The 13741-nt window shown below is 42.0% G+C and overlaps 1 protein-coding gene across 1 annotated transcript in view; it reads right to left on the bottom strand.

Annotated features, from left to right (window-relative positions):
- The window catches only part of FRMD4A (FERM domain containing 4A), a gene marked incomplete at both ends in the record, with an annotated part of 358630 nt that extends 345415 nt beyond the window's left edge, over positions 1-13215 (bottom strand). The window contains one exon of the mRNA XM_082280836.1: positions 13171-13215. Within this exon, the coding sequence (XP_082136962.1) occupies positions 13171-13215 (45 nt within the window). The remainder of the gene's footprint in view (positions 1-13170) is intronic.
- Positions 13216-13741: the final 526 nt, after the last annotated feature.

The following is a 13741-nucleotide window of genomic DNA, read 5'->3' as shown; positions in this document are numbered from 1 at the left end:
TTGAATAAAAGCTTAAATTTGTCCTTGGAGTTTCGTTTTGAACCATGTGAATTAAACAGTGATAGAACACTCATTTTGTGTTAACATGAACTAAGCTTTTCATCCAGCCAGTGACTAATGCAAAACCAATTTCTCTATGGCTGATTTATTTATATGTAGTACAGTGCAACTAAGAGAATAAGCCACACTTCAGACAAGTGGGTAGCAGCAGGACAGTGGTATTGCTGAGTTAGCACAGGGAGGTGCTCAACCTTCTGCTCAGAGGATCTGGGATCCCAGTTTCGTGCTGCCTCCATATCTGAGCAAGTTTCAGCTCTGTTTAATCACAGTCCAGTCCACTCTGCATACCCTTCTCTAATAATAATGTCTCCTAATTTCTTGTCTGCTCAACCCAAGCACTGCACCATATCTGCTGTGAGACTGCAACCACCCCTTCAGGGGTGACCTTCTCAGTAAGTATAAGCCAGATCTGAAGATGAATCTTTATGCAATAAACATATCCAAAAGCTTGCTACATGAGTGAGTGAAAGATACAGGAAATAAAAATTTAAAAATAAAATCAAATAAAATCTTCAAGAACACGTGAGCAACAGTGTGAAATGTCCTCCCTTCACATCTTGTCATCTCTCCATGTTGAAGAGCCCAGTTAGACCTCAACAAGAAGAAACATGCATAAAATTACCCATACATTGTTCTGTAGCTGGATTTCTGATTGTGTTTATCCCAGAGCACCCATCAAGGCTGTGACTAAATGACTCGTGGAGAAAAGCGGTTCCTCTCCCTCCTGCAAATGTTCAACATCATTAACATAGTCAAATTCTCCTGAATTGTCTCTCTGGTTCTCTTTAACTTGGTGGATTCCTGCAGACAGCAACAGAGATGTGAAAGAAAACTTGAACAGAACCAGACTGATCTGTTGGGCACTGCACCTCATTTGCTTGGATTTGACTCCATCTCCCCTCCCTAAACCATCCTCTGCATCCTCTATGTTGCTGGCAAAGAACAACACAAGTCCAGTTTCAGGATAAGTGGCTAAAATGGCCCATATTTAATTATATAAATCAGTTTATATAGCTTTGTTCACAAGGGTGGCATGACCCCATTGGTCGCTTGACCATCCACCTCTCAGGTTGATTAGCGGAGGCTCTGACACCCATTTCAAAATATTTTCTTCAGTGTATCAAAGCAAGACCAGCATACAAGTTTGCACCTGTGAGATAAAGCCTTGGTTTACAAAAACCTCAAACTGTTTCTCAGCTAGCTTGCATGAGAAAGAAAAACTCCACAGGATGCTGCAGCAGCTGGAAAATTCCTCTGCTCCTAGCTTTTTAGTATCCACACCCCTGTGCTTTCTTTCTGCTGCACCCTCAGCCCTTCACTTGGTCCTTTGCTTAGACTGCCTCAGGAGTCACACTCTGTAACCATCAGCATGATGTCCCTTACCTACAAGTACACTGCTACCTTAGAGACATGGAGATGTGAGAACAAGTGTTCAGCCCCGGGAAAACACAGGGGATTCTTTTGGATTACGCTGAGTACAGCCAACACCTCACAAAAAGGGAACAAGTTGCAACATAATGGGCCTTGGTTTCTCTGGGTGCCCAGAGAGCTGACTTTTCCTGGGAGCCAGGCATGGGCTTAAGAAACGATTACTGAGAATGTTACTTGCAGCAAAGCCAGATTCAGGTTCTACATCACCATTTTTTCCTTCTTTTGAAGCGAATGCAAAGCCCTGGACAATCATTGCCGCTTCATAGTGAGTTTAACTAATGTGTTTAAAAGCCACTGCTGTCAAAAAGAAGGGCAGCAATATGAAGTAGAGCCACTAACCTCCTGCCACTGAGGTGACTGGTCACATTTTGCTGTTATTTCAGCATAAGCAGATTCAGGTCTAGAGTATTTTCAGAAGAACTTTAGAAACCAGTCATAGGGTAAAATTAACACCTGCTGATTGATCAAGATTTTAGTGATTGTATTTTGAACTGGAAAGACAGTGGATTTAAAAAAAAAAAAAAGTAGCATATCTCTGTTTTCCCATCTGCTCAGAATTCACTGCTGTGTTTTCTATCTCTGTTTTGTATTAAATTGTCTTTGCCCTAGAGAAGATAGTTCTTTTGATGTTACAGTTGACCTTTTGGTTTTACTCTACATAAAATTCTTCCCCTGAAGAAGGTTTCTATCTTTGCAAAAAAGGAGCAGAAAATAAAATAACTCTCTTTTTTATTTTTTTATTCTTAGCTACAACCTGCATTGCAATCAGTGTACAAAGGTAACCAGATTTTGCATCAGCATTTTATGTTTTCCCAACAAGCTCTCCTATATTAAGCCATGATCCTATGGGAATAAGCCACTCCTTTTGAAAACTTGTTCTTTTACTTACTCACTAGATTTCTGTAAGATTTTAGTCTAGCTATCTGCAAATTATCTTTTAATGAATCCATCTCCTGAGTATTGAGGATGGTAGTGATACTTCTTTTAGGAACATGAGAGGAGGAAAATTCTCACATGGGTATTCAGGATCATACTGTATAAACAATTACAGCATTCAATGTCTGCAGAAAATCAAGAGGCAAATCAGCAGTGAATATCAATTATACATCTGCTGCATCACAGAGGCAGATGGCACTTTAATTGTACATCCGAAACATTATGGACAATTTTCCCCAACCCAGCCTCATGGAAATAGTGGCTTTAGCACCTAAAAATATCAGGAGAGGGTATGTATGCAATGACTCATCTAAGAATTTATTTCAGCTTGAAGATAAATATTCCACCAGTATACCAATAACAATCTTCAAGATTCATAGCTCATATGCAGCAAACGTGCTGTCTTGATCTAGGTAAAAACTTTTATTGATGGAAAGCAATGGGGCGACTGAACAGCTCACACCACTCAGCTCAGAGTGTGAAATCGTCAGAGTTTGAAGATCAATGAGACAAATTCTTTTGATTGCATCTGTAGAAATTGGAAATGTCATGGAGATAAGTAGAATAATATGGATTTACACTCTATTCCCAGCATGATCCTAAGAGAAGAAAGCACAAATCCTTCTCCCTCAGACAGGAATGGTTTTGTGCAATGAGGGAAGTTTTATGGAACTTAAACAGATTCAACTACAGCTACTGACCATGGAAAATCAATTGACACCAGCCTGCATATGAGAGAATGACACTGACTATCCAGAGACTGTTGTGCTAATGCACAAATACCAAATGTGACGAGAATGCTTATTTAATTAAAGATTATTAAAAATTAAAACTGACTCTCATAAGAGATTACTATACTATTCAATTTGCAAAAGCTTTCGCAATTAAGCCACTCCTAGTTTATTATACATGGACAATGATGCTGATTTCAAAAAGGACATTTTCCTTATTCCCATCATGTACAAAACTGCTAGGTTTTTCAATTTGTCTGTGGGGTCATACAGTCTTAAAATATTCAGTAACTCTGCAATCAGTTTACATTTCATCATGCAAGTGGATAGCACTCATTTCCTCCTCTTCCCCGCAAATATATCCATGCTTAGCCACAGCAGGCACATTTTATTTGCAATGTGAGCACAGATACATTTTCTTGGAAGAAATGCAGAAAGTTAATGTTGTAACCTGTATTTGGAAAGGGTAATCCCTAAATAGAGACAAACCAAACAAGAACATTCAAAACAGGATCCATGTCCAAGAAACCAGGCACCTCTGGACTTTGCAATTAAGGTTTAATTCCTACTGGTGAATCAGAGCTCTCACAGAAACTTCACATGGATGATTCTTTATTTAGATCTTCAAATTTAAGTGGGACATCCAAAAATCAGAAACTCCCTAAACTGACCTAAGCCCTGCCCGACCAAAGAAGTCTAGTAGCACAGTTTTGGTGGGAGAATAGCTGAAAACATTCCCACAATACAAAAACATTTGTGTTGGAACCAATATAAGCAGCATGGTTAGTTTATTATTTCTTGCAAGACAGTGAATGATATTAGATCCAGAGGAAGAGAGTAGAAGAGACACATTCCATCAGCAGGGGACTCAGAACAAGTAACCCTTTGCTTATATAAGGATGGTGACAAAAGAAGTTTCTGTATTGATCAAGAGGGCAAAATAGGTCTCTCCATATAGATTATTTAACTCCTGACTCCAAACCAAAATTTTGAAGTGGGGAAGAAAAAACCAAATGCTGCTAGGAACATCAGCATATTACAAAATTTCCCCATTCTTTTTCTTGTGCCATCACTGTGTCTTGTTCAGTCTGTAATTTTGTCTATTTAGAGCCGAAGTGCTTCCTCACAAAGTCATTAGAGCCAGCAGTCTCATAATACTGATTCAAGGACTTTGGTCTCTGCAAAATACTCACCCTATTTTAAACACATGATTAGAGAAAACAGCATTCAACATAAAACTGTTTTTAAGGTAGTAAATAAGTGCTATTATTACTAATATCTTGTTAAAGTACTAAAAAATGTACTAAAAATGTTTCTCATTATTTTTTTTTGTTCCATTAGCACTTTGTCTTGAACAAAAAAAAAATAAAAAGGAATTCTCAACTACACCAGGGGAGGAAATAAATTAGTCCTCACAACTGTTATTTTTTAATTTTAGTTTTCAGTAGCAATATCATTCTGCTGCTCTGGAGACTTTGACCTACAGAACAGTTTGAGGGACAGCACAAACACAAATCTCCCTATGGCTCCTTCTTGATTTGGGAGTTGGAAGCCCCTCCAGAGATGACAGGATAACCAAAATAAAGGCTGTTTTACATGAGAAGGCTGATTTTGGTCCACCACCAAAACCTTGGAAACCCAATCCAAAGCAGAGATATCAGGGCACAAACACCACTGGTTCCACATGGTGCAACAACTGCCCCATTTACCCCACAGCCAACCACCCAGAGTCTGTGCCTTGCTGCTAAAGAAGCCAACATGAAGAATCTGTTGGGTTTTCACTGGGGCTTTGTCCATCCCCTTGGGATTGACAGCACAAACCTGTGTCAATTCTTTGGGAAGGCCAATATTTCAGGCCACATAAAGCTAAATAACAACCTCTCAGCAACCTCTCACCCCCTGAAAGTGAATGTAAATGCAGAATAATTGGGAAGAGCCTTTGCACCCAGTTATCTGAAATGAGACTAGAACAGGGAAAATGGGTTCTTGAAAAGATCATGTCAACTCTTTTCTATTACAGTAGCTTATGTAGCAGCAGTAATAATGACCTTCACTAGACATTTCCTTGAGTACTAATGACCTGGGGTTAATGGCCCGAGGCGTAGTTTTATGCAGTCAACTATTGCAGCCAGCAATTAATTACCAGGAAATACAATGTGCTCTGACCACTACGGCTCAATTAGCCTCATATTATTAAAAAATGAAAAACTTGTCAATCTTATTTACTCTAAAGGTGTCCTGGATTTTATTTTAGCATATTAGACTAAAAAACCCCTTGAACCTATATTAAGCCAAACATATGTTCTACAACACTCCTCCATTAAGTTTGCGCAAATTACGGGGAGCTAAAGCCGAGTGTCTTGCAATACGAGGATTATCACAGCCTGCCCACAGACAGAAAAATATTGTGGAGCAAGGCTCTGTGTGAATTCTGCCTCTCTGCTAGAAAAGTCTCCCCCAAAATAATTTTCGTCTCTCTGGTGGTTGTAAATGGATTGAGAGAAGTGAGAACAGTGAGGGACACATTGCAGAGAACATCCCTTCAGTGGCAAGAGGTGGGCAGTGTGTGCTGGGGTAAGGAAAGGAAGGAGAAGGGCCATCTGGCTTTTGGCAAATTTTGTGGTGCCCCAATATCCCTGCAACAGATTTACAAAGATATTGGGGTAGATTATTTTTGCATCCAGGTTTGTGCTCTCCCAATTCATGTTCATTCACTACATTTTATTGTTTCGGCAAGGCTTTTGTAACATGCCCTGAAAACCAAGCACTGTGGGCTCAAGTGTCATTGTTCCTGGTCAGTTGTTTGTATTTCAGCACTATCACTAGGTTTTGGGGACCTGAAGAGCTAAGGCCAGGCACTGGAGCTAGCACCAGGAGATGCTGGCTTTGATTTGGGAATTACCAGCTTCAATCCCATGAAGGATGCAAAAAGCTGATCAGATTGTGCCTGTAGATCCACCCCTCTAAATAGGTTTCTGGCATTCACTGTGGCTTTTGTTTCCATGAAATACAGACACTCTGTGGGTGTCTTCATGCCTGGGAGGCTTCTCAAGGAACAACTGGTACCACAGTGCCTTCCAGCAAATCTTGGTCTCAGGCGTTGCTGTTGGACAAGTGCATGCTAACAGGGCTCTGAGCAGGACTCCCTAATATGATAAGGCCCTTCCAAAAAGCAAGCAGGAACTTTAATCACATGCTTTGAGAGCTGTAGTTTCAGGCCAGAATTCATTTAAATAAGAAAATTCATATCTCTTGAAATAAATGTTGAGTTCAGCTTAGTTTGATGCTCAGTGCCATTAAAACCTCTTTGTGAAATGGCCGATTTCAGTGCACTTCTGCACATTTCTGTGCTTGCTGAAAGTTAAAAGCAGAAAGAATTAAGACATGTGGGGGCAAAATGTATGTGTCTGGCAGGAGGAGCAGAGGGAGGTGTTTACCCAAGGTTTGCCAGTGATGCCAAAGGCAGAAACACACATTCCCTGGCAGCCTTTGTGGTGGCTTCGGAGAGCTGGGAACAGCATGCTGGCTGTTGAGAGCACAAACCTCCATCCACTCTCCCTGACTGACCCCCCCCCCATCCAGCTTTTGGTGGGGGATCAGCCACTAACTGTGGTGGCTTTTGTTTTCAGCAAGACACATGACACAAAGCAGCCACTGCTGGTGCTGGCAGGACTGGCCACTTGAGCACAGCAGCTTTAGGTGCCACATCACAAAAATCTCCATTTTCATGGGATGTACTGAAGAAGGATCCACGTGGGACTTTTGTACATCTCCGAGCCCTGATGTGCTAACCACCTCAGCTTGTCAGCAGGCTGGATCACTGCCTTGCTGAGAAATTATGAGTACAGTAATTACAGAAGTATGACATTCGTAACCAGAAGGCAAAGAACAGGAAAAATTGCAATTGTCCAACGTTACAAGTCCTTCCCATATACTAATAGCTATTTATAACCTCACATCTTTATTAGGGCAATTATAGCTTTTTTTAACGTTTTATTTTAGTTTAGGGATATCAGTCAAATTTCCCAATGCATTCTCTTTTTAAAAAGCCAAAGCAATATGATTCTTTTGTATACTGTCAAAAGAAGTTGACATATTTAGAGATCTTTTCAATTTGTTAGTATGTTACTTTTCATTTAATTGTAGAAATGCTCCTATTAATCATAATGATCATTTACTCAAGTGCCCACTAATTCTCTTCTACAAATAGCAATGCTCTATAGAATTGGAAAAAAATAAAATCAATGGCCACATCTCTGATGAGATAATTTTATCAGTTATTCAGAATGAACAGCTAGAATGCAAAGTGAAAGCCATATACATAATAAAAAAAGAGATAATCCAGTAATCCCTCTTTCTCCTTTTATAAGGCATAGTAACAAATGTGAGAATTCAGATGTGCAAACATTATGGTCTACTTCTTCAAGTAGACAAGGAAAAGAAAATTGATGACTTGCACTAGAGCAGAACTGAAGGATAACAATTTTATAGTCGTGCAGCTCAGATGGGTAAAAGGTGACATCCACCACAGGGAAGCCAAGAGTAATGCCGGGGAGTGTTTAATCTCATTTAGCTGAATTAAATCACTGTGTTTGAAGTCTTACTACAAGTTTACAAAGGCAAATAGTAAAGTTCAGAAATAATTCAGTGCTACAGGGGAAATTATCAACAAGAAATGGCTAAATTCCCAGTCCACGGTAGCATGCAGCCACACAGCACCAAGCAGGAATTTGCTGCTCTCATTCTGTCCTCTAAAAGAGCAACCAGCACAGCTCAGCTATTGCTGCTTGTGAAGCCCATTAGCAAATTACTGCCTGGCTGGAGCAAGGACAGAGCCAGGGAGGAAGGGAGATTCCTGCCAGCACAGATCCTCCCCAGCGACCTCCGGGTGCCGTGGTACGTTATCATCTCCTGCCCAGACCTTCTGGGAAGGCTGCGGGTGGAGCCCACACAACTGCACGGTGGAAATATCTGTGGATATAGTGTGGATATAAGTAGGGTGGAGAGGGCTGCATAATCACCTCCCCTTGCTGTGCAAGTGTCCCCACAGAGCTCATTTTGGGCATGAAGCTGAAGAGGGCCAGATGTCAGCGGCACAGCAGGATCCCGGGGGAAGGCGTTATTCATTCCCAAGCAGTGCTGCTCACACCCAGAGTGGCGAGTATTGGTCACGCACTGCTGACACGTTATCCCGCCTCAGCATCAGCTGAGAGCTGCATTAACCTCCTCACCACGCCACAGAAAGCAATGAGTGGGTTTTGTTTCCATGGAAAGAGCGTGTCAAGCATTGACCTTCCAGGGCAGCGTGGCCTGTAGATAAGGTTGTGGCAAGGAGGTTTGAATGTCTAGGGCTTTTGCACACTGTCAATGCAGAAATAATTTAAGCCTGAGATGAGAGAGGCAGAAAATGACCTCATCCTTCCACTGTAAGCTTGCTGCTCCCAAAGGTTTTAATATGATCCTCCAAGCTGAGCCGGGCTGCTGCAATCTGTCTGGAGGTTTGAGGGGGACAGAACACAGCTTTCTGGGGGGAGAGGGGGCAGTCCTAGGTCTAAATGGGGCTTGGAAGCTCTATATCATTTTAGTTACCAAATTTGTCTTCACAGGGGTGGACTTCAGACATAAAACATAGCAGTTAAGCATACGAAATAATTTATGGAATATCTGGAATGCTGTCAGGTCCAACAGCTCAGAAGCCAACCAAGCAGGTCATGGCCCTCATAGGGTTTAGAAAGGATACAGTTAAATCTTGGAGTGTGTTTTAAGAGCAATTCTGTAGAGTTCAGTGCTACACTTCAGAAAAATTATCAGATCAAGGAGGTTCACACTGTTTTGAGGACTCCAGTGTCGTTTCGCTTGAGGGATGGAAGGATGATTCAGGAGAACCCTCTCAAAAAGGAGGAATCACATCAGAAATCTGGAATTTTCAGTGGACAGTGGCAGTCAGATGCCAATTAATGCTGATGCAGTTTAGAAACTGAGCAGTTTTCACATCTTTCTGTTGCAGGTGTCTGCCTCCCAGTAGAACAAGGAAACACCAAGGTCAGAAGCCTCAATACTGCGCTGGCCACCCAATTTCTCACTCTTCAGCCTGGGCATTGTGAACACCACAGACTGAGTTACTGCTCCAAATTCCCTGCTGGCCTTTTTCTCCCTAAACTATAGAAATAACCAAGTCCTATGTAATGAAGGAATCTCACATACACCTCTATTCCAGCCTCAGTTTGGATGCAACTCATCCAAGACCCAAAATAATGAATTTAACCATGTGAAAATATCACATGAAGACCCCTGAAATTAATGATGCTCCTCCAAACACAAGCAGTTAACATTAATTTACAAGTGTATTTATTTTCTAATGTTATACTGTTATTTCTTGGAGGAAAGTATTTGTATATACAGATCAGAAAGAGTAAAGCTGGATTATAACCAGGGAAAAACTTCATTTTGATAAAGAGGGTGAGAGCAGCTAGCTGGAGCTAGAAGCTGAAGCTTTACTGCAAAGAGAGAACTGTGCTTCTCTTCCCTAGCATTTTAAGATCATTTTAGATTAATTTGTAAACACTGAGCCATATACCTTGCTCATTGGAACCTCTGTTGTCATTTAACACAGATTAATTAGTGTTAGTGTTATGACCTAGAGTAGTTTGAAGGTCAAGTCCTTAAGATGTATTTTCATGAGATGCAGTAATGCTGTCTCAGGAGACACCAGGTATCATAACTTATTGTGCTGTTAAACTATGTGCAATCAATATGTCTGCAGCTTTAAAATTTTACAATATACTAATAAGATAGACATAAAAACCTATTGGTATCTCTCCCATCAGTATTAATGATCTTAACACAGCAGGTGTTATCAGTCCTAACAAAATATTTGCTATTTCATGCTTGGAGGCTCCCCTCTCTTGATTCACAGAAGCTGAGGAAGCTCTGTTTTAATGCTTTGATAATGCTACAGGCAGAGCCACTTTGGGCACAGTTCAGCCCAATTTCCTTCATACTGAACCAGGCAACATCCCTCATCTTCTGTGATTTCTGGAGCAAGGTAGAGGCAGGAGTCCTGCAGACCAGGCACAATCCAGAGTCATTTGCAGTACAAGATATTTACCAGAATGGATAAGTTGCAGTTATATTTGCAGATTGCAGTCTTTGTATGAAAACAATACATTTATTCCAGGAAAATATATGTTTAAGACTGAAAATCTCCTTAATTGAGCCTTGTTCCCTGGTCTGGGAGGAAAATAAAGAAAGAAGAAGAAGAAGAAATAATCACTACAAACAGAGGGAAAGGCACATTTGAGTATTAAACTGGCTAGAAACCATCATAAAAACAAAAAGCAATTAAATTTAGATTAATTAATTATATAGTCAATATTTCTGTCACTAAAGAGAAGTGGGATCTGTCCAACTACGACTGCAGGTGTAATGAGATAATGGCTGCACAAGAAATGTGCAGCTCCCCACTGACCTGCTGCCTGGGAGCTGCTCTGGGCCACACCAGCACCATGTCCTGGGTAACATTCACTGGACACAGGTAAGTCATCGTGAGCTGTCATCACGGCTGGCACCCTGAAGTGCCACCTGGTCCCATGAGCGCCTCTGCTGGGGCACACATGTCCTACAGATGGTCCTTCTATAGGAAAGAAAGCCCACACTCCAGAGATGTCCATCTTCCTTCATCAACCAGAAAGGCTTTTGGGATGAGCAAAGTCCTGATTTGGATCACTTAGTGCATCAAATTCCAGGAAAGGCAATGAATGGCTCTGTACCTTGGTTTCTTTATTTGCAGCACAAAGTGCTCTGAGGTACCCCATTGAGAAGGAGATATTTTCAGACTATGATGCAGCACTGCCAAATACTGCTGCTGATTATGTCTCATGAAAAGTGGATGGTTGGATGCACATTCTGCATCCTATTGCAGAGGAAATGCAGTACTGAAATTCTCCTCCCTGCTAAAAGAAAACTCTCTCACTAGAGAATGCTCACTGAAGTATTAAAACCTACTTCTGTGGACTTCCCAAAGACATCTAATCTTTAAATCTCTGGAGGGTGGCAGTTTTAGAAGAGATGCCATCATAGCTGCTAATTGTGGGATGAATTATGCAAGAATTTATTATTGATTCAAGGGGACCCTGCTAGAGCGTGCAATCAAAGCCAAGGCAGAGCAGAGGGGAAAGGATGAGGTTTCTATAGTTAACTAAGCTGATTCACAACCCAAGAAAAACCCAAGGCAAAAAAGAAGCGGTTTGCAAAGTGGACCATTTTCCACAGCAAATTACCTTTTCCACACCCATAACCAACCTCTAGTGCCAGACCATGCCAGAGCAGTGCATGAATCCACTCTCAGCCCAGAAATACATCTCACCCCTACCAGCCCCCAGCCATCCACAGGATCAAAGGCAGGGACCACTTTGGCCGGGGACACCCAACTCAACCTATCCACATGGGTCTGTGCCCAAGGTGAGGACACCCAAGGAGTTCTGGTTACAGGCCAGAGCTGCAGAAACACCTGACACACCTAAAAATAGCAACCGAGGCAAGGCCATGTAGCCACAGAAAGACACATTTTAGAAGAGAATTATTTGCTGACAGCTTGGCACTGCCCTGAAGTTTGACAAGGTCTATTCAAGGAGTACAGAAATTGGGGAAAGAGAGGTTCAACTAGAGAATTCAGAGGGTACTGAAACTAAAAGCATATAGAGCCCAAACAATGACACAGGGGTTACAGACACTCAACAATTTATTTTTGAAAGAGAAATTAGAAAGAGGTCGTTTAGGAAGTCAGGAAGGCCAGAGGTAAGCAAGAAGAAATAAAATGAGCTTGCACAGCAAGTCAGTCACTGACAAATATAAAACAAACCATGTGGAGGCTTAATAGCATGTTTAACATTTTGAGTAATGGACATAAAATTTGCTTTTCTCAACTTGACCTTTGTTAACAACCTTAGGCACTGCAGGGCTCTTATCCTGCAGCATTCCCTTTACTAAACTCATCATGCCTCTGAGTGCTAGGGACCATTTCCTAATGCAATCAGAAGAGAGATCAGTAATAATGACAATAATTATATAAATATGTATATAATGCCTACATATCTATGCATTCTCACGCACATGTGCACACACACACGTGCTACTTGTAACAACTCTCCAGTGGAAATGTTACAGTGACATTTAGGTAGAAAAACATCCAGCAGAGATCTAAAACACTAAAACCATCTCTGATGCTGCTGCACAGAGAATGGCAACAGAAGTACCAGAGGGGAAAAAAAAAAATAAAATCAGTAAAGCTAAGCAACTCTCTAATACCCCACCAAAAGGGTTTATTTTAATTGCAGCAGGACACTGGCATGTTTCTAGAGTCAGGCACGTATTCTGCTAAATAATCTTCTTTAAAATATTATAAATATGCAGAACTTTCAGAAGTAGGTCAGTGGCTCAACATGTTGTAGCAAATAGCTCAGATAAATACCAGTCATTACCCTGTGGTCTGCAGTCAGTAGGAGATCTGACACACTCTGCAGCAAGCTGAATGGGCATTCACTGCATTAGAGGACCATTCCCCAAGTGATACCACAGCTGAGTCTGGTCACAGCTAAAAACATGCCTCTCAACCAGCAGAGAAATCAAGCTCTCCCTCTCATCTTTTAAGTTGTCTCACAATCAGCAAGGGCAAAAGCAGGAGAAAGCAGGAGGACGTGAGAATTCAGGACACAGATTTAATGAGATAAATGAAATCTGCTGCTCAGGATAAACCCCGAATGCAAGTGCCAGCTCTGCTGGAAAGGTGACTTCAAAATCCTGCCTTGAGCATTGGTCCAGATGTGCTAAAACCCATCGTGGGAGGAATGTCTCTGCAAGCCCCAGATGAGCCCTTTGCAAAGTTCCCTGGGACCTGTAAAAGCCAAGCACTGGCTCACACAAAATCCTCCTGTGGATTTGGAGCCCTGAATCCATGCGGTGCAGCTCCCCTCGCCCACCCCCCCTTCCCAAATGGATTTCAGCAAGCACTTACCATCAGCAGGCTCAGAGCAGATTCGGGAGCACGCTGCACAGCCATCTCCTCTCTTCCTACATACAAATCCTCCCCACGACTTGGTCAGCCCTCGGCCCTCCGTCACAGCAAAGCATCCACAGAGACCACAGCTAACTGCAGGGAGAGAAACCCCAAATCAGGGTCGGAGAGCATTTGCAAGAGGAGGAGAGGATGGATGAGGGGGTGGGGAGGAGAGGAGGGAAGGAAATAACCTTCACAGCCAGGGAAAGAAGCTTAAGCTAGGCCAAATTTTACACTAGAGAGAAGAGGAAAATGAAACAGAGAGCCGGCTGGAGAAACAAGATATCGGGAACTGCAGGATATTTAAAGCTCAGGCGCACGCCACCACAGAAAGCAGCAGCAGCAGCATAGGACATGTATCAAACACCTACATGACAGGTTAGGTCCAAGCCATCCTCCCCCTGCCCCAGCTCGCAGACTGTAATTAATTGCTCTTAATTGCCATGGTCCTTCCTCCACCTAAATAAATCCTAGGTAGCACAGAAGTGCCGTGCCCCTGACTCTGCATTTTCCTCCCTGCCCTGGTGAT

Source organism: Coloeus monedula (genome assembly GCF_965178545.1).
Source record: "Coloeus monedula genome assembly, chromosome: 4".
In the NCBI taxonomy this organism is placed as follows: Eukaryota; Metazoa; Chordata; class Aves; order Passeriformes; family Corvidae; genus Coloeus; species Coloeus monedula.
This window is presented reverse-complemented; position numbering and strand designations above follow the sequence as displayed.